Raw genomic sequence first — 27983 nt, forward strand, 5'->3', positions numbered from 1 at the left:
AGGAGCTTTCTTGCGGCTGCACACCCGAAACTTAATGGAACAGTCTTTGCGCCGCCAAAACCTGAAGATTTACATGACATGTATTCGCAGTTTGCGAATACGAACTACTATCAGCTATATAACGGAATGACGACAATGAAAATTTGTGCTTTACCGCCACTCGAACCCGGATTTTCCGCTTATTGCGAGCGTTCGCCTTACCATTAGCCTATCCGAGAACACCTCGACACCTCGAGGTCAGACCCAAATTTCTATATTTCGTCAACTATATGTCTACAACCTGCACTCGTACATCCATTATCTACACTGAAGCGCCAAAGAAACTGGTATAGACAAGCGTATTCTAATACAGCGGTATGTAAACAGATAGAGTACGGCGCTGCTGTCGGCAACGTCTATAAAGGGTGATCAATTGATAGTGACAGGGCCAAATATCTCACGAAATAAGCGTCAAATGAGAAAACTACAAAGAACGAAACTTGTGTAGCTTGAAGGGGAAACCAGATGGCGCTATGGTTGGCCCGCTAGACGGCGCTACCATAGGTCAAACGGATATCAATTGGGTTTTTTAAAATAGGAACCCCCATTTTTATTACATATTCGTCTAGTGCGTAAAGAAATATGAATGTTTTAGTTGGACCACTTTTTTTCGCTTTGTGATAGATGGCGCTGTAATAGTCACAAACATATGGCTCACAATTTTATACGAACAGTTGGTAACTGGTAGGTTTTTTAAATTAAAATACAGAACGTGGGTACGTTTGAACATTTCCTCACCCCCTGGTGTCTCCCTTCCTCTCCGCTCCCAACCAGTTGCCGCGCCTTTACCGTTGTGTCCCTCCCTCTCTCCATCTCCACACCCTCCATCTCCTTTCCCAACACAACTTCCACCGTCTACCACTCCCGGATGATGAGCTTCGCCCTGACATCTACCCTTCCTACCAACTCTAACCCCCTCTTCCTGCCTCCTCCTCAGGGCTCCCTCTCCTCCCCCTCCCTCCTTCTGAGCGGATTTCCCCTCCTACTCCCCCTCCATCTCTTGTGCCTTCTTTCAGTGTCTCTGCGCTCCCTCCTGCCCTGTCTTCCCTTTTCCTCTCCCGCCCCATGTGTCTCCTGCCTCTTCGTGAACCCACGGTTGCCCCACCTCTCTTCATCCCGCCGCTTCCCCAGCTGCCCCATGCTCTCCCCTCCTTTTCCATCCTCTCTGACCTTTCCCTCGGCAGGTCCCACCTGGTAGTTTTATTCTTCGTCGTGTGTGCTCCAAGTGGGTTTTAAGTGTGTTGTTTCGGAGTGTTTTTAATACTGTGGCCAACTTTTAACCTGTGCATGCGCATCCAGTGTCTTCTCTGTGTTTTAAGAATCGTCAACTGCGTTTTTTAACTTTATGGTGACTTTTTTAACTGTCCCCAATGAACGTCTACATGTCAGTGTATCTTTACCTCCATTTTCTCCCCTTACTCTGTTTTATGTTCCCCTTTTTTACCTCCTTATGTATGTATTATTTTATTCTTGTTTTAGTTGTCATGTCACTCGGCTGAAGAGCGGCGGATTGTGCTCCTGACAGCCCTCCCCTGCTCCATAGGGGCAGGGGAATGAAATCACAATACAGAAAAAAAAAAAAAATTTGAACATTTTATTTCGGTTGTTCCAATGTGATACATGTACCTTTGTGAACTTATCATTTCTGAGAACCCATGCTGTTACAGTGTCATTACCTGTAAATACCACATTAATGCAATAAATGCTCAAAATGATGTCCATCAACCTCAATGCATTTGGCAATACGTGTGACGACATTCCTCTCAACAGCGAGTAGTTCGCCTTCCGTAATGTTCGCCCATGCGTTGACAATGCGCTGACGCATGTTGTCAGGCGTTGTCGGTGGATGACGATAGCAAATATCCTTCAACTTTGCCCACAGAAAGAAATCCGGGGACGTCAGATCCGGTGAACGTGCGGGCCATGGTATGGTGCTTCGACGACCAATCCACCTGTCATGAAATATGCTATTCAATACCGCTTCAACCGCAAGCGAGCTATGTACCGAACATCCATCATGTTGGAAGTACATTGCCATTCTGTCATGCAGTGCAACATCTTGTAGTAATATCGGTAGAAAATTACGTAGGAAATCAGTATACATTGCACCATTTAGATTGCCATCGATAAAATGCGGGCCAATTATCCTTCCTCCGATAATGCCGCACCATACATTAACCCGCCAAGGTCGCTGATGTTCCACTTGTCACAGCCATCGTGGATTTTCCGTTGCCAAATAGTGTCTATTATGCCGGTTTACGTTACCGCTGTTGGTGAATGACACTTCGTCGCTAAATAGAACGCGTGTAAAAAATCTGTCATCGTCCGGTAATTTCTCTTGTGCCCAGTGGCAGAACGGTACACGACGTTGAAAGTCGTCGCCATGCAATTCCTGGTGCATAGAAATATGGTACGGGTGCAATCGATGTTAATGTAGCATTCTCAACACCGACGTTTTTGAGATTCCCGATTTTCGCGCAATTTGTCTGCTACTGATTTGCGGATTGGCCAAGACAGCAGCTAAAACACGTACTTGGGCATCATTATTTGTTGCAGGTCGTGGTTGATGTTTCACATGTGGCTGAACACTTCCTGTTTCCTTAAATAACGTAACTATCCGGCGAACGGTATGGATACTTGGATGATGTCGTCCAGGATACCGAGCAGCATACATAGCACACGCCCGTTGGGCATTTTGATCACAATAGCCATACATCAACAACCTTTTCCGCAATTGGTAAACGGTCCATTTTATCACGGGTAATGTATCACGAAGCAAATACCGTCCACACTGGCGGAATGTTACGTGATATCACTTAGTTATACGTTTGTGACTATTACAGCGCCATCTATCACAAAGCGAAAAAAGTGGTCAAACTAAAACATTCACATTTCTTTACGTACTACACGAATGTGTAATAAAAACGGGTGTTCCTATTTAAAAAAAAAAAAAAAAACGTTGTTGATATCCGTTTGACCTATGGCAGCGCCGTCGAGCGGGCCAACCATATCGCCATCTGGTTTCCCCCTCAAGCTAGACGAGTTTCATTCTTTGCAGTTTTTTCGTTTGATGCTTATTTCGTGAGATATTTAGCCCGGCCACCATCAACGGACCACCCTGTATAAGACAACAAGTGTCTGAAACATTTGTTAGATCGATTATTGCTGCTACACTGGCAGGTTGTCAAGATTTAAGTGAGTTTGAAGGTGGTGTTATAGTCGGCGCACGAGCGATGGGACACGGCATCTCCGAGGTAGCGATAAAGTGCGGATTTCCCCGTTCGACCATTTCACAAGTGTACCATGAATATCTGTAATCCGCTAAAACATCAGATCTCTGACATCACTGCGGCCGAAAAAGAGCCTGCAAGAACAGGACCAACGACGACTGAAGAGAATCGCTCAACGTGGCAGAAGTGCAACCCATTCGCAAATTGCTGTGGATTTCAGTGCTGGTAATCAACAGCGTGCGACCCTATTCAACGGAACGTCATCGATGTGGGCTTTCGGAGCCGAAGGCCCACTTGTGTAGCTTTGATGACTGCAGTGACTGCACGACACAAAGCTTTACGCCTCGACTGGGGCCGTAAACACTGACCTTGGACATGTTGCCTGGTCGGACGATCGATGTGGGCTTTCGGAGCCTAAGGCCCATTTGTGTAGCCTTGATGACTGCAGTGACTGCACGACACAAAGCTTTACGCCTCGACTGGGGCCGTAAACACTGACCTTGGACATGTTGCCTGGTCGGACGAGTCTCGTTTCAAATTGTATCGAGTGGATCGACGTGTACGGGTATGGAGACAACCTCATGAATCCATGGACCCTGCATGTCAACAGGAGACTTTTCAAGCTGGTGGGGGCTCTATAATGGTGTGGAGCGTGTGCAGTTGGAGTGATATGGAACCCCTGATACGTCGAGACACGACTCTGACAGGTGACACGTACGCAATCACTCTGTCTGATCACCTGCATCCATTCATGTGCATTGTGCATTCCGACGGACTGCGGCAATTCCAGCAGGGAAATGGAACATCCCACACGTCTATAAGTGCTACAGAGTGTCTCCAGGAACACTCTTCTAAGTTTAAACACTTCCGCTGGCCACCAAACTCCCCAGACGTGAGCATTATGGAACATATCAGGGATACCTTGCGACGTGCTGTTCAGATCTCCACCCCTCGTACTCTTACGGATTTTTGAACAGCCCTGCAGGATTCATGGCGTCAATTCCCTCCGGCACTACTTCAGACATTAGTCGAGTCCATGCCCTGTGGTGTCGCGGCACTTCTACGTGCTCGCTGGGGCCTACGCGATAATAGGCAGGTGTACCAGTTTCTTTGCCTCTTCAATCTACCGAGTGATCAAAAAGTCAGTATAAATTTGAAAACTGAATAAATGACGGAATAATGTAGATAGAGAGGTACAAATTGACACACATGCTTGGAATGACATGGGGGTTTATTAGAACCAAAGAATACAAAAGTTCAAAAAATGTCCGACAGATAGCGCTTCACCTGATCAGAATACCAATAATTAGCATAACAAAGTAAGACAAAGCAAAGATGATGTTCTTTACAGGAAATGCTCAATATGTTCACCATCATTCCTCAACGATAGCTATAGTCGAGGAATATTGTTGTGAACAGCACTGTAAAGCATGTCTGGAGTTATGGTGAGGCATTGGCGTCGGATGTTGTCTTTCAGCATCCCTAGTGATGTCGGTCGATCACAATACACTTGCGACTGCAGGTAACCCCAAAGCCAATAATCGCATGGACTGAGGTCTGGGGACCTGGGAGGCCAAGCATGACGACTGTCATGCGCAGTGACGTTTTGCTCTCCAGCGCCATCTGTCAGACATTTTATGAACTTGTTTTTTTTTGTTATAATAAAACCCCATGTCATTCCACGCATGTGTGTCAATTTTTACGTCTCTGACTACATTATTCCGTGATTTATTCTGTTTTCAAATTTATACTGACTTTTTGATCACGCAGTATATTGCCGTAGAGTTGAGACGTTTTACTTGAAAGTCAGTTGCCCGGTGTCGTCGGATAAATACGATATTGCAAAGGCGGTGTTATTCCGGATTACTATGTAGTTCCTTGGGACGCGCATGCGTGGGCTTCTACAGACCCAGTTGCTGTTCTCAAAGGTGTAAGCCAGTGCCTCGTCTGAACAAGTTCAGGTTTTCGTAAAGCCAGCATGCAGCCCCTTATTCGTCGTTCACAGAAGTGCTTAACGACAATGTGACCGTGTGGTAAAATGATAACACGTAGCTCTGTTCAGCTGCATTACTGTGCTTGCTGTATTTGCTGTAGTTTCTACGGAAATAAATGGGTCGGTGCCTTGAAGCCCTGGACGGGCCAGCGGCAGGAGGCGTCGACGTCTTGCTCGTCGGTGGTGAGGATGAAGTCGAGCCCGGCCATGGCGCCCGCGGCGCTGGTACGCCTGGGGTACACCGCCTCGTCGTCGCCGGCCTCGTCGCTGCCCTCGTCGTTACCGGTGACGTATCCGTCGTCCACCGACCAGCGCCTGACGGCGCGGCTGCGGGACCTGCGGGCGCTCGAGTTCCTGTACCTGCAGCACACATGCACAAGGTGCGGCTGCTCACCAGGCACTTCTTAATCTCACAGCTGCATTTATTATTACTGTTAATTACTATTATTGATTACCACAAAGAAAACGATTTAATGACAAACACCACTTTAAGGGGAAACGGAAAGTTAAAATACGCCCACTATAGGGAACATTTTCTCACAAACTGTTGGAGACAGAGAGATAAAATTTTTACTGTATGTGCATTGATATGTTATAACAATATTGTAACAACGGTTTGTTGACATGTCGAATAATCAGGTCTACTGCGGATGTTTGTGTCACTCTGGCACAATATTTCGGCCGCGTAACTCGTTGCCTTCTTCAGGTGCTACCTGAACTGCCGACGCAGGACAGGACTCTGACAGCCGCCACGACCGCAGATGATGGACGAACCGAGCGCGTACGACCGTCGGAGCACCAGGGAAGTGCCAACACCTCAGGAGCAGCGCCAGGCGGCCGCGGACCACGAACGGAGCGCCCGACACGAGACGAGCCTCAGGCAGCTGCCACAACTGCAGATGTTAGACGAGGCGGGCGTGGACGTATGTGGGAACACCAGGGAAGTGCCAACACCTCAGGAGCAGCGCCAAGCGGGCGCGGACCACGAACAGAACGCCAAACGCGGGTCCGGCCCCAGACAACTGCCACGACCACAGATGGTGGACGAGCCGGGCGCGGACGTCCGTGGGAGCACCAGGGAGGGGTTAAAACCTCAGGAGCAGCACCTGGCGGGCGCGGACCGCGAACGGAATGCCCGACACAGGACAGGCCTCAGACAGCTGCCACAGATGGCGACCAAGTCGGGCGCAGACGTCCGAGGGAGCACCGGGGAAGAGACAACACATTACAAGCAGCGCCAGGCGGGCGCGGATGGCAGAGGGAGCACCCAGCGCCCTCTGGGCATAAATACTGGACTAGATCCTCCAATATAGCAGTCTCAGGTAGCACCTGAAGAAGGCAACGAGTTACGTGGCCGAAATATTGTGCCAGAGCGACACAAACATCCGGCAGTAGACCCAATTATTCGCCATGTCAAGAACTCGCCGGGAAAGCCTGAAGAGTTACAACAGTTTGTTGTCAAAATGTTTTGTTACACAGATATTTTACATTTTGAAACGTCCCCTTAGAACAATTATACATGACTGTGCTTAAACTGACACACAATATTTTTAGCGCAACGCAATCTGACTTTCAAAAATCCCTACAAAAGAATGGCCCTGACTAACATTAACCTATACCTTTCACAAATCACTTACCTCACAAAAATCTTCGTTACTCGAACTACTGCAATACAGCGGGCGCCACTACTGCCAGCTAAATAAAAGATTCAAACTACGGAAGGCACTAACTACTGATAGGCATAGTTAGCAAATGAAAGATTTTAATAGAGAACAAACAATGTATTTACCTTAATAGTGTTGAAAAATCATAATATACATAGCAGTTCATGACATCCAATTTTACAAATTTCAAAACTGCGCCATTTCTCTCCCCACATCCACCACTGCTGGCGGCTCACCTCCAACTGCGCAACGCTACGCGCTGTTCACATCCAGCTGCTGCTGCCCAATACTACAATGGCAGACAACAATGCAAGCTAGCCACAGACTGCACACAGCACAGCCAGTGATTTTCATACAGAGCGCTACGTAAGGTTGCCAATAAGAAAACATAAACAGCCTACTTACAATTTATTTTTAAGTAAATTTTTCCATCATTTTTACTAGATTATCACCCCTAAGTCTTTTTTAAAGCAAGTAATTAAAAAATTGTTGTTTCAGTGTGTAAAAGAAAACCATGTGACTAAGTCATAAAAATTTCAGACTTACAGTTTCACCAGTACCTGAGATAATGTTCCTAGAAGAAGCAAAAAACAAACTTACAGGAAACGGAGAAAAAATATTAAAATATTTCTGATCCATAGTTAATACCCCCTTCCCAGTCTTCATAACCATCTTCAAGTCTTCTTTTGGCCCCCCTCTGCACCTGTCATGCTTTTTTCACTAATGTCTTGATTATATTGTCAAGAAGCCTTACTCTGTGCTGATCTAAAGTCAAAATACCACGTACTGTGCGGGAACCAACACGCAAACCCAACTTTTGAAGGACCTGGCATTTAGTTATATTCCCAAGATCGAAGGTTGCCACAGCATCATACACACCAAAATGTCGTGTATTAATTCCGACAAACACTGTGTTTGGGAGACGATGCCATATCACACTATTCAAGCACTCGTTTGGGTTCTGCATTTTTCGATGAAGACATTTCATCAGAAGACTTCTGTCAGCCAGATCCCTGAAAATGGGCTTTATTTCTTCCATGATGGCTAATGGTAAACTGTGGTGGTGAATGTATTTCTCTCCAGTTATTAGTCCCCTATTGTATTTACACCAGCTCTTTCCACCTTTGCGGCACAAACCATGTTCGGGATGCTCATCTGTGGATGCAGTGTGGAAATAAAAAGCCCATATAGCTTTCCTCATTTCTTCAAGATTGCCTGTATTTTGTCTGATTGCAAGGCCATAGCAATTCTGAATGTGGTCTATTATGGAATCAGTCAATCTTCCTTTGCCATGCAAGGTTTTCCCATCATCTAGTTTTCTGATTTTAACCCTCTCAGCCTGGTACCTATTCTCTTCTGCACATGTCCTATACATTCAAATTTGCTTATATTTACACTGCTCCCATATGGTTTGCTTTCCAAAACTTCTTTGAGTGCTTTAGAGTCACCATCTCCCAGATATTTGACATAGCGAACATTATACCACTCTGAAGAGCGATGAAAATTTTTTCTCACCCCAGCAACCTCCATGACACCACTACTACCATAATAACTAGCAACAGAGTCATCACTATTTTCATTTTTCAGCCTGTCTATCCATCTACAGTATTTAGACATTGTTGCAACATCAATAACATTGTCACTGTCAACACTAGTTGCTGTTACAACACAATTGTTGGAGTTGTGACCCCTTTCTTGCCACGTGCCATCAAAAACTACTGCGAGGTCACGACTGCCATCATTTTCTTTCACTGCTTCTTCCACAGCTACCTGCATTGACTTCCGTGCTATATCTTCAACTGCAGATCCTAGTACATAGTTGTAAGCATCAAACTTTGAAGGTACACTTGGAAGATTTGGAACATCACATTGCATATCACCAGCTGCTTTGCCCTTACCAACTGCTCGCAATCCATAACCTAACCTAGTATTTACACTATAAAGTTCAGTTTTCTTGTATCTATTATTTACAGTTACTGAAACAGAAATTGGAAACTTACTGCTATACTTACGAACGCTGCATGTTAAATTAAACTGGACAGCCAGGTCAACAAGGCATTTTATTCTCAGTGAAACGTTTCCTTGACAATTTTTGCAGCACACACAGTGTTTTCAAGAGCTTCGCACAATATACTCGTATCAATGAGTCCAAAAACTTCTTTCCCTTTATCAAGTAAATTATATTTCTTTTGCAAATCTCTTACTTTTTTATGAGAAGCTCTGTTTTCATTTGGAGTAAGTTCGTTCGGCAAATCAGTAGTAAGTGGACTCACATTTTCCAACAGTGATGATGAAGAACTGCTTTGCTAATGAATCATGATTTCTTTTCTTTTGCCAGTTCACACGCTTTTTAAACACTTTTGCTCTAGCTCTAGGCACTTTCACTGCAAAAAATGAAGCACTAAATACTAAATAACTCGACAACAACCATTTTCGTGTAGCACACTGTTTACAAACAATCCTGTCACAAAGTCAAATCGTAACTAAAGAAGAACTCAACAAAGCTATTAAAGTATCGAGCGACAGTTGCCCTGGCATTGATCATATACACTACTCTATGCTTAAACACCTACCTATAGAAGCGAAAGACTTTCTCTTGAACATTTTTAATCAGTACTGGATGAAGACAGACCTCATATCAACATGGAAGACGCAAGTAATAATTCCAATTCTCAAAAGTGGTAAAGATCCAAATGTCAGAACTAATTATAGACCTATTGCCTTGTCGTCGTGTGTTGAAAAAACACTGGAACGAATGGTAAAAAGGAGACTAGAATGGTGGCTTGAAAAAAGTAATTTGTTGCCTCGGAGTCAATACGGCTTCAGAAAAGGCAAAGGGACCATGGATAACCTGTTTTTGCTTAATATGGATATCACGTCAGCCTTTCGAACGAATGAGACAGTAGTGGCAGCTTTTCTTGACGTTAAGGATCCATATGATCACGTACAAATACCGATACTCTTGGACAAGCTGGCAGGATTCGGAATTCCTTCACGGATGATCTACGGTAACAGTATCCTGATTACTCAAAGAACGATCTACGTCCGTTTCAAAGGTACCATGATCGGACCTTTTTACGTCTCCCAGGGCTTGCAGCAAGGTGCAATTTTAAGTCCTCTCCTGTATACTCTATATACGCACGACCTGGAACGCATAATTACTCCCCCCACAAAAATCCTACAGTATGCTGATAATATGTGTGTTTATTCTACTGCTGCTTCGTATCTTCAGGCCAAAACGGCATTAACCACAACCATCGCACTCATCGATGAATGGCTCTCTATCAATGGGCTGGAGATCTTGGCTGAGAAATCAGCAGTCGTTCCCTTCTCCAAGTCGACGACAGCTCGCACTGAAGATCACATTACCTGTGGCCAGTACACCTTCCAAATAAAATCTCACGTTCGATTTCTGGGGATGATTTTTGACTCTCGGTTAAGCTGGGCGCCCCACATCCGATCCACCGTTACCAAGTCTGAAGAAGGTTTAAATGTAATCAGATCACTCACTCGTGTCTGGTGGGGAGCGCACCAGAGTGTTTTACTCACCATGTACCGAGGGATAATTCGATCTCGATTAGACTATGGCTGTCAATTCTACCACACTGCGTCAAAGATTCAGCTCTCCAAATTAGATACTCATCAATATAGAGCCATTCGTACCTGTCTTGGAGCCATGCGATCGACGCCCACCAACGCCCTTTTAATAGAAGCAGGGGAGATGCCCTTGAGCATTAGGCGCCAAATGTTATCGGACAAATTCTACATTCAAGGCATGGTCATTATGGACAGTTCCGTCTATCAAAGTAGAGACTGCATTTATCGACTGTGGACTGCATCCCACAGAAGGAATAAGGTGCCAACCGTTTGTACCAGCTTTGACACTTGGTCACCTGTCATACATTCTATACGACGTTCAGCGCATCTACCTGTTTTTGAATATGATCTTCAAACACTCTGCTCCCAGATCCCAGTCCATTATTTAAGTACGACCTGGCTGGACAGTTCTAATGTCAACGTTGGCTTCAATCGTCTCGCTCAAGCACCATGACCGGGTTTTCTCTATGTATATACCGATGGATCCCAAATTCCGAAAGAAGAGTGTACAGGATGCGCTATTTTCTGCCCTCAGATCCAGATCGGCTAAACCTTCAAACTGCCTACGAGCACTTCTATTTGTACGGCGGAGACAGTGGCAGTTTTGGAAGCACTTAAGTTTGTCTCTAGCACTTACTTCCCCAATATATTGATAGTATCTGACTCGCAAAGCGTTCTTAAAAATATTCAGCACAGTCGATGGAACAAAACAACCAACAGTTATATCTTGGATGTGATATCTGAATATATTCGCAGCACACGCACGCGCCGGACGATCCATTTGTTGTGGGTACCTTCCCACTCTGGTATCCTCTATAATGATGAAGTCGATGCATTAGCCAAACAAGCGGCAACCTTAGGCACCGTCCTGGATCTGCACCTTCCTTATACAGACTACTTACGTGAACTCAAGGATCACACAAGACAACAATGGCAGGAAATGTGGAACGTTTCTCAACAGACAAAAGGCGGTTATTACGCAGTGCTACAACCTCGGATTCCTTCACAGCCGTGGTTCATGAGGACACATCTGGACCGATCCACGATTTCTACCATCATAAGACTCCGCTTCAATCATGCCTCTTTCCCACAACATCTACATCGGATCAACGTTTACAGTTCACCAGCATGTGAATGTGATCCTGAGTCGGAAGCTCATGTCACCCACATCTTATTTATATGCCCCAAATTTGACCGTGAACGGTTGGTCTTTCTGAAGACATTGCTGAGTATGGGCTACCATCTTCCTCAATCAGCCTCTTCTCTTTTGTGTACTAAAGACGTTCGTCTATATAAAGTGATAGTTAACTTCATCAAGGGTGCTGGTCACAATCTGTAGGTTTTAATGGTGTATGTAAATTATAAATATGTCTTGCTGATGAGGATATTTCAGAATTGGTGTGAACTGTAAGCCAAGGCACTTTTAATTATATTTCAGTTCAATTCAATTTAATTTTTAAAACATTATGTACAAACCTTTAACAGTTAAGCTTTTTATTCTTGTAAATATGCATTTCTGTATGAGTTTATTCAATTATGTGTACATTGTCACTATGTGTTGCCTATGGCTAAATTGAGTACACACTCAAAGGCCAAATAAAAAAACCTCGAGGAAACCAGAGGGAAACATTTTCGGACAAATAGTGTAGAAAGAGTCGCTGGAAAGCGGGATATTTGAATTCATGTCACATAAGTGTACTGCCAAGAAGCTTATGGTCAGCCATGAGAGACGTGTATAACTAAAGCGCAATACCCGATCTCACAAACATATAAAAATAAAATAGTTATAATTGTAGTAGAGCTATGTATGATACGTCTTTTTAAATAGGAAACTTGGCGGAAAAAATACGTCAATAAAACGAAAATCGATTTTTTAACCCAAAATCCGATTCCGTATCCCCTTAAAGATGCAAACACAATACGTACATAATTTACGAATTTACAGGCATATTGTTTATATAATATACAGAGGATAGGCAAAATAATGTGAACAGTGGAAGTAGTGGGATGGTTGTGTTTGACAGTCAACAAGGCTGGTAAGGCACGTGTCGCTCTGCACTGAGGATGTTCATTACGGAATAGACATCAGTGCAGGTTGTTTACGACTAGCGCACATTTTGTGTTTGCATTCAGAGGCCGAGGTCGACGTGCAATAAAAGACCTAACAGAGTCCCAAAGAGGGCAAATTGTGGGGGTCCGATTACCTGGAGCATCAGTAACCAAGACAGCCAACTTATTGAATGTTTCCAAAGCAACTATTTCAACAGTCATGACAGCCTACACAAAACATGGAGAGACATCATCGTGTAAACGTAATAGTGGGCGCAAATCAAAACTAGATTGTAACCTCCCCCTCACTTATCGACCTTAATGACAGTGAAAAATTAAACCGCGTGTACCTAATGGAAATTTGGGAAAAAGCAATCGTTACCGAAGTTAATCTGTCCGTAAAGACAGAGGAAAGGGTTACATCTAAATGAAAGGAAAAATGCAAATGAAATTGGTGGAAATTAATTTTGAGAAAAGGGTAAAATTAATAAAGAAAGTAAATGTGCGGTCGTCATGTTAACAATTAATTGGCGTTAATTAGATATTTGAGATTTGGGGAAAATTACGGTCGCCAGTCCTATGGGCAACTACTATAATAACTGAAAAAGAAAGTTTATTGCATATACAATTAGCACTAAAAGCGTGGCAACTTAAGGTTGACACGTGTTGTGTGAAAACTGAAAGTTTGTCAGAAGTAATAAATTTCGCTACACTCTGACTTAATTTGGCAAAAGAATTAATAAAACCGGAAAATTGAAAGTTAATTTAGTGACTAAAACTAATAGTGAGATTTGTTTCTGAAGCACTACGAAATTCAGTAAAATAAAGTTAGTCTTGGGCTACCTCAACAATCATTTCAAAAGCTACTTGAATCTACGCAATCTAGAAATAAGAGATTTAACTTTGAACTTGAATTAAATGATTCTGAACAATTAACAATAGTAACATTTAGTACATACCAAGCCGAGCTGCAGTCACAGGTAAGCTAAAATATGGTAACAAAACTCTCACTCTTAATTTCTGCTTGCGTAATCTAAATATTGTAGCCAGCTATGAATACTTTAACTGCACTTTGAAATCAAAGCAGTGAAATGGAATGATATTACTTTAATGCTGGCGTTTGAATTTCAGCGACACTCGGGTTCATTCCTGAAAAGGAAGGGACCCTGCTTGGTAATGCAATTGGGACAATGAGCAGCAAAGGTTCATGCTAAGTTGCTGAAATTTTGTGATGCAAATGAAACAGTTTGAAAAGCTGAGGCCTGCCACACAGTTCTAAAACTTTACGTGCTTCCAGTCTTCCTCGTTGGTTGATTGAAGGTTTGAAGCCGTCGATCGAGGAGGTGGCGACAGTCACTCATTGTCGGCCGTCGCTATTGCAGAAGCAGGATGTTGGCGCGCCTTCTTCTCGACACGGTCACCAGGCGAAACGGGCTCTTGATGTGCGCCAGCTAATGCTTCCCGTCCGCGACACCGTGTCAGAAACTATCATAGCAAGTCGAGCGCAATTACATGCTGCCAAACCCCGGAAGCGCGGCAACTCGCGGGAGCGTCACTTAACACACCTGCTCCACTGCCCTACCCCAGCCAGACTCAGCTCTGCCCGCGCTCCACGCGGCCGAGTTCACACTGCCAAAGATCCTAAACACTTTGGTTCTCCACACGACCTATCGATGTAATCGTTCGATACCATAGTTTTCCCTAGGTAAGACGCAACGAAAAATACAAATAATATTTACAAAGCAAACTAATTATACATCGACATAAATGCATAAATATACATATATACAAATTGTAAAACAATTACAATATATAAAGGCACCGAAATGTCGTATCTTCAGGTAACAAAATAAGGAAAAAATTTATAGTACAATAGATGGAAATAGGAGGATATGCATTTCCGGCGTTAGAAGAAGACAGACGTTGTCGTACGCTAACACGAATTGTCTCAAAGCAACAGGAAACTACGGAGACTAAAGTGACCGCAGGGCTCAATAGCCACCATCGAGACCCCGTATCTATCGACACTGTGTACCGAGATCTCCATAAAGCGAATATTCATGGTCGAGCTGCTATAGCGAAACCATTAGCGACGACATCCAAAGCAAAAAAGCGTAAAACATTGTGTCAGAAGCATGATTCCTGGGCGGCTGATCAGTGGAAACACGTCATAGGGCCCTACGAGTCAACGTTCTCGTTATTTCAAACATCTGTCCGGGTTTACGTCAGGAGAACACAAAAAGAAGCCTACAATTCTGATTGATTGATTCCAACGGTTAAGCATGGAGGTGGAAGTGTGATGGTGTGGGCAGCCATTTCATGGTATTTTGCCAGTCTGATCATTACTGTCAAAGCCCGTGTTACAGCCAACGATTATGTGAACATTTTAGATGAGCAGGTGCACCCCATGATACAAATGTTGTTCCCCAAGAACGATGCCATATTTCAGGACGATAATGCACCCACTCACACAGCCAGGACAGTACAATGGTGGTATCAGGACATGCAACTAAACTGCAGCGTCTTCCCTGGCCAGCACAGTCCCTGGACTTCAACATTATCGAATCCCTGTGGCGGTACAGGAGCGCAGATTCTGGAGCAGATTTGCGCCTCCCTCGTAACTACATGGGTTAGAACAGAGCGGGATAACATTCCACTGGAGAGTATACAATCATTAGATGCCAGTATTCCAAGAAGAATCGCAGCAGATTGTAGTCCAGCCCCTCGTTAATAAATCAATCCCACTTAAGTACAGGCGTTCACATTGTTTTACCTATCCCCTGTATCACGTCTGCTGTAATGTACAAGAAGTACGAAGGGTTTCCACGGTAGTAATTTTGAGTGGACCCTTTCACAATGTGTCTGAGAGTCTACCTTGGAAATCAAAGGTGAATTCTGCAATGGTAATCTTTCGACATCTGTATAGTGGTGACGTTATTCATGACAGTGCCACTGAAGCTGAGTTATTAAACAAGGTTTCGCGAAATTGCTTAACAAAAGAAGACGAAATAAATACCCCTGAATTCGAATCAAGAGCAGCTGCAAAGGTGAGTAACCTAGAAGTAGATACACCCGGTGTACCAAAGCAGCTTAAAACTCTTAATAAAAGCAGTACCAGTCAGGTTCATTTCAGAATATGATGATACAGTAGCTCCGTACTTAGCGATCACATAAAACTTGCGGGTTTTCAAAAAAAGAAAATGGGGTTCGCCGATGACATTGCAATTCTGTCAGAGACAGCAAAGGACTTGGAGGAGCAGTTGAACGGAACGGACAGTGTCTTGAAAGGAGGATATAAGATGAACATCAACAAAAGCAAAACGAGGATGATGGAATGTAGTCGAGTTAACTCGGGTGATGCTGAGGGAATTAGATTAGGAAATGAGACACTTAAAGTAGTAAAGGAGTTTTGCTATTTGGGGAGCAAAATAACTGATGATGGTTAAAGTAGAGAGGATATAAAATGTAGACTGGCAATGGCAAGGAAAGTATTTCTGAAGAAGAGAAATTTGTTAACATAGAGTATAGATTTAAGTGTCAGGAAGTCGTTTCTGAAAGTATTTGTATGGAATTTAGCCATGTATGGAAGTGAAACATGGACGATAAATAGTTTGGACAAGAAGAGAGTAGAAGCTTTCGAAATGTGGTGCTACAGAAGAATGCTGAAGATTAGATGGGTAGATCTCATAACTAATGAGGAGGTATTGAACAGAATTGGGGAGAAGAGGAGTTTGTGGCACAACTTGACAAGAAGAAGGGACCGGTTGGTAGGACATGTTCTGAGGCATCAAGGGTTCACCAATTTAGTATTGGAGGACAGCGTGGAGGGTAAAAATCGTAGAGGGAGACCAAGAGATGAGTACACTAAGCAGATTCAGAAGGATGTAGGTCACTGTAGTTACTCAGAGATGAAGAAGCTTGCACAGGATAGAGTAGCATGGAGAGCTGCATCAAACCAGTCTCAGGACTGAAGACCACAACAACAACAACATGTTGGTGGTGTGATGTGGTGGCCTTCAACTACGCACCCACTGACTCAGAATTGAAATTTGGCTGGTTTCGTTGTCTAGGGGCTGGGATACGAAGTTGCCGCATTACAAGCCAAATACTGCTGAGTCTACAGTACACAATATGAATATACACACGAATCGATTGGTCGAAGGTTCCTGTCACTCGGAAATTGCGAATTTTGAACGTAATGTAGACGTTTATAAATGAAAGATTTCAATTGAATAAAATCTGCAGGTACTATCTTAACGACTTTAAATGATGAGGACGATAGTAGAAGTACTTTTGAGAATGCGGTACATTTCTGCAAAACACTTATTGGTGTCGATGGTCCAGCAATTAAATAAAATATAACTTGAATAACAGGGAAACAATAGATTCCCACTGCACGTAATTAGCTATGAACCACAGCATAGCTCGTGAGATATTCACTTCTATAGACACACTACATCTTCACTGCAGAGGCCACGGAAATCTTACAAGTGCACAAGTCGGCACTTCAAAGTATTTCTATCTGCCGTGAGCATGCGCAAGCCGCCCCACACTCTCCAAGTCTCTCCCGCCGCCACTGTGCGTCCGTCGCGCCGTCGCGACCAGCACTTCCTGTGTACTGTGCGACCGTACCTCGCGCCGAACTCTTCAGAACTACCTGGTGTCCTCTCTGGAAACGATGCTCCTCCACAACCTCCATACGTCTCTCTTGGTAACGAGTGCTGTGATTGGCTAGAGTGCTCCCTCCATGTCTCCAAGCCGATGTACACTCACAATCATACGAAATACTGGATTCACATTTAAATAACTAGAAATTAAAGAAATATTCCTACAGATGGACCATAAACACGCTCTAACACACATTATTAAATACATAAACAAATTAAATAAACATATATTAAAGGAACAGAACAAAAGGTAGGCCAGTAGTCTAATGTCTCTGTGCTTTCTAAAACACAGTTAATATTTAATCAATTTCTTCATGAATAATAGCCGGCCGCGGTGGCCGTGCGGTTCTGGCTCTGCAGTCCGGAACCGCGGGACTGCTACGGTTGCAGGTTCGAATCCTGCCTCGGGCATGGGTGTGTGTGTTGTCCTTAGGTTAGTTAGGTTTAAGTAGTTCTAAGTTCTAGGGGACTTATGACCTAAGATGTTGAGTCCCATAGTGCTCAGAGCCATTTGAACCATTTTGAACCATGAATAATATATATCGGACATAAACAAAGACATAGATGAATAAATATATTTATAAGCATGCTGCTACCGTTTTTTTCGTGTAACTGTGGAGTAATTACGGCCTAACGCGATCGATAGTAATCGTCACTTTGACCTTCAATAACTCATGTACTATTCAAGTTACATGCCTGTAATTTATACCAATCTAAGTTTATACTAATAGCTTTCTAAAGACACATCGATCGACGAAATCGGGTGAAGCGTTTAGATTTTGGAAATTCGTTCCTGGCTGTTACTTGTATAATTTACTGTCAGATACTAAACTTTAAACTAATAAAGGTATTGAATATCTGATTACACCATCATAATCATTCTGCAAATAATAGTAATGTACATGTTTCTTTTTGAGGTATCATGATTCATCTGGCTACTACTAATTTTTATGCAAACTGTGAAATGTCTGCCATTAAGGTATCACAAAGTCCGCCATCTTTGGCACTCCCAGTGTGTCCCCTTCATCAGCACAGCGTCACATTGGAATTCCCAGCCACGTGGCTGGACTGCCATTGTGCGGCATCACGCAGTTGCTAATGTTCGGCACCACATGCCTGCTGCCGGGCCGTGACCCGCCGCGAGTCCCCAGCTAGGCCACGCCAACTCTGAGCTTAGAAGATTTTCAGGGTTCGACAACTCGCCTGTTACCTCACAAACAGCTAGCTCGTAGAAAGACCCGAACCTAAAGACTGTAAGCTTGCACAAGTCACACCAATAACCAACAGGGGAAATTGGAGTACTCTGTTGAATTACAGACCCAAGTTACTAACGCTGATTAGCACTAGTGTTTAAGAACATACATTGTGCTCGAGCATTATGAATTACCTCGACGAAATCTATTTGTTGACAAATAGACAACATGGATTCAGAAAATATCTTTCTTGTGAAACACAACTAACTCTCTGAATGCTATCGACAGGAGATGTCAAATTGATTCCACATTTTTAGATTTCCTGAACGCTTTTGGCACTGTTCCCCACAAGCAACTTCTATTCAAATTACGTGCGTATGGAGTGTCGTCTCAGTTGTGCGACTGGTTCCATGATTTCCTGTCAGAAAGGTCGCTGTTCATAGTAACAGACAGAATGACTTCGAATAAAGCAGAAGCAATTTCTGGCGTTCCCTAAGGATGTTTTATAGGCCCTCTATTGTTCCTGATCCATATAAACGATTTAGGAGATAATCTGAGCAATCCTCTTAGACTGTTTGCGAATGATTCTGTCATTGCCGGCCGCTGGTGGCCGAGCGGTTCTGGCGCTACAGTCTGGAACCGCGCGACCACTACGGTCGCAGGTTCGAATCCCGCCTCGGGCATGGATGTGTGTGTTGTCCTTAGGTTAGTTAGGTTTAAGTAGTTCTAAGTTCTAGGTGACTTATGACCTCAGCAGTTGAGTCCCATAGTGCTCAGAGCCATTTGAACCATTTTTGATGCTGTCATTTACCATAATGTAAAGACATCAGGTGATCAAAACGAACTGCAGAATGATTTAGACAAGATATCTGTTTGGTGTAAATAGTGGCCATTGACTCTAAATAATGAAAAGTGTGAACTCATCCACATAAACACTAAAAAGAATCCGCTAAATTTCAGCTACATGATATTTTCCACAGATCTCAAGGCTGCAAACTCAACTAAATATTTAGGGCCTACAATTACGAATAACTTAAATGGGGAAGATCACATAGATAATGCCACGGATATGGTATAGCAATTGGGGTGGCAGCATTAAAACAAATGCGTTTTTCTTTGCAGCAGGACTTTCTCATGAAATTTCAGTCACCAACTTGCTCATCAGAGTGTGGAAGTATTTTGTTGGGCCTACACTGCGAGAAATGATCACCATAATAAAATAAGATAAATCAGAGCTCGCATGGAAAGATTTAAGTGTTCGTTTTTCTCGAGCGCTATTCGAGCATGTAACGGTAGAGAGAAACTATTTGTTGACAAATAGACAGCAAGGATTCAGAAAATATCTTTCTTGTGAAACACAACTAACTCTCTGAATGCTATCGACAGGAGATGTCAAATTGATTCCACATTTTTAGATTTCCTGAACGCTTTTGGCACTGCTCCTCACAAGCAACTTCTAATCAAATTACGTGTTTATTGGGGTGTCGTCTCAGTTGTGCGACTGGATCCATGATTTCCTGTCAGAAAGGTCACTGTTCATAGTAACAGACAGAATGACTTCGAATATAGCAGAAGCAATTTCTGGCGTTCCCTAAGGATGTTTTATAGGCCCTCTATTGTTCCTGATCCATATAAACGATTTAGGAGATAATCTGAGCAATCCTCTTAGACTGTTTGCAAATGATGCTGTCATTTACCGTAATGTAAAGACATCACGTGATCAAAACGAATTGCAGAATGATTTAGACAAGATATCAATTGGTGTAAATAGTGGCCATCTAAATAATGAAAAGTGCGAACTCATCCACATAAACACTAAAAAGAATCCGCTAAATTTCAGCTACATGATATTTCTCACAGATCTCAAGGCTGCAAACTCAACTAAATACTTAGGGGCTACAATCACGAATAACTTAAATGGGGAAGATCACATAGATAATGTCACGGATATGATATAGCAATTGGGGTGGCAGCATTAAAACAAACGCGTTTTTCGTTGCGGCGGGACCTTCTCATGAAATTTCTGTCACCAACTTTCTCATCAGAGTGTGAAAATATTTTGTTGGGCCTACACTGCGAGAAATGATCTCCATAGTAAAATAAGATAAATCAGAGCTCGCATGGAAAAATGTAAGTGTTCGTTTTTCTCGAGCGCTATTAGAGAATGGAATGGTAGAGAGATAATTCAAGGGCGGTTCGATGAACCCTTTACTTATCTGTGGATTGCAGAGTAATTTTGTAAATGTATAGTAGGTCACAGAACTGCTGTTGTTGGCCCAGATGATGTTAAATCTTCTCCGCAGCAGATCAGGTTTCCAAGGCTTGATGTCGGCTTGGAGAAAGCTCTGGAACTCTGATGCACCTCATTATACCGATCTTGCCTCCAAACGTCGTGCAGATTTAAGTTCTGGTTCGCCAGGTTGTTAGCTGTTCTGAGTGGGAGATGTCTGTAGCGGAGTCTGTTGATTGGGACAGTAGGTATGTTCTCATGAATTGCCAGATGCTTGTTGTTGCTTGTTTTCTTATATTTCCTGAGAAGATTAGTCTTTTCTGTCGCGTTGGGTGGTGGAATGCGGCTCAGAGCAAACAGCCAGAATAATAGAGTGGACCTGATTGTGCCAGGAACAATCCGCGTTGTTTGATTTGGGTGGGTGTCTACCAGCTTCGTGCAGCTGTTTATCAAGACAGGACTGCCATACTCTGCCGCTGAGTAGACAAGTTCGAGGGTGGATGATCATGAGGTTTAAGCTGCTGTGCCCCATGTTGTACCATATCATTTTTGATGAATATAATTTCTTAATCTCAATTTAGTTCCAGTCTTTGTTAGATGCAGTTTAAGTGACAGTACTCTGCCCAGTTTAACTCCAAGGTACCGTGGATATTTATTATGGACCAGGTGGTTACCCTCGAAAAATGTGTCCATCTCTAGCTTGGCTAGGATACCATGCAGATGAAAGCAAATGGATTCAGATTATGCTTCGGCTGAATTCCTCTCTACGAGAGTACTGCCCCATTTCATTTGGCGTTTTTATTTTTTTGTGCTGTTTCGCTGTCACCCAATCATCATCTGAACCAAGCTCCCCGGACAGAGAGGCTGGGATAGGTGCAATATACAAGCTAAATAGTAGCAGAGCTGGGATTAAGCGTTGAGACAGGTCACTTTTGAAGGTCTTCTGGTCACTAGTGGTGTCACCAGTAATTACCTAAAATGTTCTACCAGTCAGCATATTGCTAAGAAGTTATGCTATTGTTCTGTAGGGTATTACACAGAGCAGTTGACAGACAATAGTCTGACTCCATACGGTATCATAAGCTGCAGACTGGTCAATAAATACAGCAAAAGTCTTTATTTGTTTCTGGAAGCCAGCTTCTGAGAGTAAGTTGTCAATGAAAGTGCTTGATCCACACAGCTAAGGTTTGGTTGGAATCTCACCTATTCGGCACAAATCTTTCTAAGTATCTCGATACGTATTGCATAACATAGCTGTCTCTCAAGTAATTTGTAAATTATACTCAGAAGACCGATAGGGCGATAACTTCGAGGTTTTCAAATGCCGATATTCTCTGTTTCGTAAACCATGGAATGAATCCTGCTTCAGAATATTAGAAAAATTTGGGTTAGAAATGTTTTTAGCATGTTTATCACAGTACAAGAAGAATTCAGGTTGTATGTCATCAAAATGTGGAGGTTTATCTGATTTAATGCAAAGCTGTAGAAATGTCTTCAGGAGTGAATGAGAAAAAATACGGGCTATAGTGTGAATATTCTGTCATCGTGGTTCTCAGTTCTCGCTCCACTTGTTTTGCGTGACGTCGGGAAATACACTCCTGGAAATTGAAATAAGAACACCGTGAATTCGTTGTCCCAGGAAGGGGAAACTTTATTGACACATTCCTGGGGTCAGATACATCACATGATCACACTGACAGAACCACAGGCACATAGACACAGGCAACAGAGCATGCACAATGTCGGCACTAGTACAGTGTATATCCACCTTTCGCAGCAATGCAGGCTGCTATTCTCCCATGGAGACGATCGTAGAGATGCTGGATGTAGTCCTGTGGAACGGCTTGCCATGCCATTTCCACCTGGCGCCTCAGTTGGACCAGCGTTCGTGCTGGACGTGCAGACCGCGTGAGACGACGCTTCATCCAGTCCCAAACATGCTCAATGGGCGACAGATCCGGAGATCTTGCTGGCCAGGGTAGTTGACTTACACCTTCTAGAGCACGTTGGGTGGCACGGGATACATGCGGACGTGCATTGTCCTGTTGGAACAGCAAGTTCCCTTGCCGGTCTAGGAATGGTAGAACGATGGGTTCGATGACGGTTTGGATGTACCGTGCACTATTCAGTGTCCCCTCGACGATCACCAGTGGTGTACGGCCAGTGTAGGAGATCGCTCCCCACACCATGATGCCGGGTGTTGGCCCTGTGTGCCTCGGTCGTATGCAGTCCTGATTGTGGCGCTCACCTGCACGGCGCCAAACACGCATACGACCATTATTGGCACCAAGGCAGAAGCGACTCTCATCGCTGAAGACGACACGTCTCCATTCGTCCCTCCATTCACGCCTGTCGCGACACCACTGAAGGCGGGCTGCACGATGTTGGGGCGTGAGCGGAAGACGGCCTAACGGTGTGCGGGACCGTAGCCCAGCTTCATGGAGACGGTTGCGAATGGTCCTCGCCGATACCCCAGGAGCAACAGTGTCCCTAATTTGCTGGGAAGTGGCGGTGCGGTCCCCTACGGCACTGCGTAGGATCCTACGGTCTTGGCGTGCATCCGTGCGTCGCTGCGGTCCGGTCCCTGGGCGACGGGCACGTGCACCTTCCGCCGACCACTGGCGACAACATCGATGTACTGTGGAGACCTCACGCCCCACGTGTTGAGCAATTCGGCGGTACGTCCACCCGGCCTCCCGCATGCCCACTATACGCCCTCGCTCAAAGTCCGTCAACTGCACATACGGTTCACGTCCACGCTGTCGCGGCATGCTACCAGTGTTAAAGACTGCGATGGAGATCCGTATGCCACGGCAAACTGGCTGACACTGACGGCGGCGGTGCACAAATGCTGCGCAGCTAGCGCCATTCGACGGCCAACACCGCGGTTCCTGGTGTGTCCGCTGTGCCGTGCGTGTGATCATTGCTTGTACAGCCCTCTCGCAGTGTCCGGAGCAAGTATGGTGGGTCTGACACACCGGTGTCAATGTGTTCTTTTTTCCATTTCCAGGAGTGTAGATGGTTTAGGTGTAAGTAACAGTACTACTCGGTTCAATGAGGTTGTTGTTGCTGCCCTGTACATAAGCTATGGTCTGGAGCATGCACACGTTAGGTAAAAGTAAATGAACATTGTTCGCTGACAGAAATGGGAAGTGCTCCACCATGAGCGCCTTGACTGAACGCTACCAGATGGTACCAACATCCAGTATTCCCACGGCTTTGAGAAATGTTGGCTAAATATTCGTCCTTGTGCGACCTTGTTTTCAGTTACAAAATGGTGGCTACTGGGTATGTCTAACGTTATTGGGAATCGCCATACACTACCTCCAGACATATACTGCAGGTTATCGTCACCGTTGGACCACGCATCGCGGAAAATCTAAGGAACTGTTCAAAAATGGTTCAAATGGCTCTGAGCACTATGGGACTTTACATCTGAGGTCATCAGTCCCCTACAACTTAGAACTACTTAAACCTAACTAGCCTAAGGACATCACACACATCCATGCCCGAGGCAGGATTCGAACCTGCGACCGTAGCAGTCACGTGGTTCCAGACTGAAGCGCCTAGAACTGCTCGACCATACCGGCCGGCTAATCAACCGTGACAGTGGCTACCAGCTGGATAATGTGTGGAATAACGTCATCTCCGAAATTTTCTCCAGACAAAGACGCCAGAATACTCCAATTACTGCAGTGAGCAACAACGCCAAAGACAGCTGTTCTTCGTAGTTCCACTAGCGAGGACGCTGCCGCCGGGTGGTGTGGTCCTTCCGTCACCGTTGACTCTGATGCATGCGCGGCAATACTATCAGTGCTCTATATAAGGTGGAGCAGAGAACGTCTTCGTTTCCCTCCTACCTTTTACAAATCCCTCCAAATCCTAGAACGCCATGCTCTCCGCCTTGCCTATCGCATCCGTCTCCCCTCCCCCACGTGGATCCTGTATGACCTTATTCCGTTGCCACACCTCCTCCTTTTTCTTCAAACGGATACGGATCCTCTACACCTCCCGTAAACTTGATCCCCCTCACCCTCTTGTCTCTCCCATCCTCTCCCAACGCCATCTGCTGCCGTGCCTGTATTCCCACATCCCACCTGCTCTCCATCTCTCCACTCTCCATACCCTCCCTCAAGGTGGCTTCCACCAACTCCCCCTCCCTGATGATGCCCTCATCCCCTTCATCTACCCCTCCTCCCTCCTATCAACTTTTATCCTCCCTATCCCCTCCCTGTGTTTCCTTGGGGCACCCTCTTTCCCTTCTCTCCCTCCTCCCTTCCTCCCTCCCTCCTCCCCCCGGGCTTCACCTACCCCCGTCCCTTCTTTCCTCCCCCTCCCACATCCACTGCCACTGGCATCTACACTCTCCCCTCTCCCTCCTCCCCCACCTTTTCCCCTTTTGGCAGGTCCTCGGACTCGCACACGTCAAGTGAAAATTCGCCGGAGATCATCGCCATCAGTTCTGTGTATGTGCTTCCGTGTTTTCACCAGACCACACTCCATCGTTCACGTATGTTCTCTCAGTCATCAGTGTTCGTGTACAGTGCTGATCGTTTCTTTTATTTTTTTACTACACCTGTGAACGGCTCCGTGTTTTTTCTCCTGTCTCTACTGTTTTTGGTCCACCGTTATGTTATGTTTCTCTGTGTCTTCATTGTTTCTCTTTGTACTGACTGTGGCCGAAGAGCGGCATAATATTGCCGCTGCCAGTCCACCTTTTGTATAAGGTGCTAAAATAACAATAAAGAAAAAATAAAAAGTCTTCGTCAATCATCCATGGCTCATCTGAAGGTGACTGGCAGGTGTCCAGTCGAAATATCGTGGTGTGAAGTTTACGACTACCGGCTGCAGTCTCGAAATCTCTTCGAAGAAGGTGTGTCATGTTGCAACCCGTCGCTTGCATTAAACATAAATATATGTGTGAGTGAAGCTAAATGTTATTATCTTTACATAAAGAAAATTATTTTCGTTGCAATAACCTTCAAATCGTGTTCTACATCCTTAATTTTCATTCATGGATTAGTGAATTTATTCGTGGCAGTTTTGTTGCCCTATGCCTATAATCACTTCCAGAACTGAAATTAATAATCAAATTAACTAATTAATAAGAATGATCATGTATAAAAACAGTGAACAGTAGAGGGAGTATGAATGGCGTATTTAAGTTTACAAAATCATGATTAGTTTTACTAAACCTTTACTTACTACAACTAGCTGATAAATCTTAAACAAAAATGACACACGACAAGTTAGTTGAGGAATGGTGTTTGATAGGCAAAGCAAAATGAGTCTTGCTGACCCCAGCTAATGCGTTGCTTTGAAACTTGGCTGTTATTCTGCGTTTGGTTTCCCGCAGTTATTGCGGTTATGCTATGGTTCCTCCTCTTTCTACGTGTGGCAGCAGCGGTGTGTATCGATATTTGCACCCTATACCATCTTTGGTCTGGTAATTATAGTTTCGGCTTGGCAGTGTGGAGCCAGTCCGTCGGTTGGAATGGATCAAAAATGGTTCAAATGGCTCTGAGCACTATGCGACTTAACTTCTGAGGTCATCAGTCGCCTAGAACTTAGAACTAATTAAACCCAACTAACCTAAGGACATCACACACATCCATGCCCGAGGCAGGATTCGAACCTGCGACCGTAGCGGTCGCTTGGCTCCAGACTGTAGCGCCTAGACCCGCTCTGCCACTCCCACCGGCTGGAGTGGATCAGCAAGCGAGTCTCCACGCCGAACAGTTCGCCTGGCCTGCTGGCTGTCTCTATGCAGTGTCGCAGCATGTGGGGGCTGTTCCGAGTGCTACCGAGGTTTGTGGCTCACAGACCCAGGACATGAAAGTTGAGTGGTGATTTAATTGCCCAAGCCACATCTGTTCACGTTGTCCCCTTGGTTGGTGGTTCGCTGTTGGTGGTATTCCTGGGAGTAACAGCGAGTGTTCGAGTTGGTGAAGATTTAGCCACCGTGTCGTGGAATTAACTGTATTTGTCGTTTTGAAATTCAAGTGCACCAGCGAAATTTTCTGCCTTGTGGCCGTTAGTGTTCCGGTTACCTGCCCTGGTCGATGACGTAAAATCAGGCAGTGTCTTTTCCTCACCTGTTGTCGCTGTCCAACATGGTGTGTAGTTTTCGACAGCTTAATGTATTTTGGGTGTGGGTGGCTATGTCTGTAACGTTTTGGCTTTGAAATTCTCGTATACTGGTCGGTGGTTAGCAAGTCGTCTTGTCGGTGGGTCCCTGACTGTCTCTTGGTTGTGTTGCCGGTGGATCGAGTATAGTTGGGTCGACTTCTTGTCTCACCTAAGCGAACGTTAAGATTTCCAGGGCAGACCGAGCCCCCTGGAAACTTCTGGGCGCCGTTGCCTATACTGCCTTTCTTCTTGGCGTTTAATTGTGTATTTCTAATGGCTCATAGCCGATGGTTGGAATTTGTAAGCTTGTAATTGTGTTTTTAAAATCAAAGGCCTTCAGCCGTTTTAAAAGTAAGTTTTTCTAAATTGGGCAAGTTTTACATTGTCTGAAGATAAAGCTTGGGCCTTCTGCCTATTGAAAGGTTATTGTAGTTATGTTGTTTTAAATTTAGCGGCCTATAGAGCCGCTTTAAAAAAACTTAATCTATCTGAATAGTCAAGTCTTACATCGCTTGGCCTTAAATACTATTTAAGGTTAAAGCCTACAGCCTTCTGTCTCTCCGACCGAAGTGGCCGAGCGGTTCTAGGCGCTACAGTCTGTAAGTGCGCGACCGCTGCATTCGCAGGTTCGAATCCTGCTTCGGGCATGGATGTGTGTGATGTCCTTAGGTTAGTCAGGTTTAAGTAGTTCTAAGTTCTAGGGGACTGGTGACCTCAGAAGTTAAGTCACATAGTGTGCTCAGAGCCATTTGAACCATTTGGAACATCTGTCTCAAAAAAAAAAGTTATATATATATATATATATATATATATATATATATATATATATATATATATATATAGCTGTTGTATTTAATTCATGGGCCTTCAGCTGTTTTAGAATTAAAGACGTTTTCTGTCGATAGTCAAGCTTAGAAATTGCGCTGTTATGTTTGGACAACTGAAGAAAGTGTTATGTTTGGAATGTACAGGGTGTTTCAAAAATGACCGGTATATTTGAAACGGCAATAAAAACTAAACGAGCAGCGATAGAAATACACCGTTTGTTGCAATATGCTTGGGACAACAGTACATTTTCAGGCGGACAAACTTTCGAAATTTCAGTAGTTACAATTTTGAACAACAGATGGCGCTGCAAGTGATGTGAAAGATATAGAAGACAACGCAGTCTGTGGGTGCGCCATTCTGTACG

General features: G+C 44.4%; 1 protein-coding gene across 1 annotated transcript in view; it reads right to left on the reverse strand.

Annotated features, from left to right (window-relative positions):
• LOC124616210 (pickpocket protein 28-like) overlaps window positions 1-27983 on the reverse strand; it is a 146089-nt gene that overhangs the window by 41832 nt on the left and 76274 nt on the right. Inside the window, exon 6 of the mRNA XM_047144513.1 lies at window positions 5391-5622. Within this exon, the coding sequence (XP_047000469.1) occupies window positions 5391-5622 (232 nt within the window). The remainder of the gene's footprint in view (window positions 1-5390; window positions 5623-27983) is intronic.

Source organism: Schistocerca americana, chromosome 5 (assembly GCF_021461395.2).
Source record: "Schistocerca americana isolate TAMUIC-IGC-003095 chromosome 5, iqSchAmer2.1, whole genome shotgun sequence".
Taxonomy (NCBI): domain Eukaryota; kingdom Metazoa; phylum Arthropoda; class Insecta; order Orthoptera; family Acrididae; genus Schistocerca; species Schistocerca americana.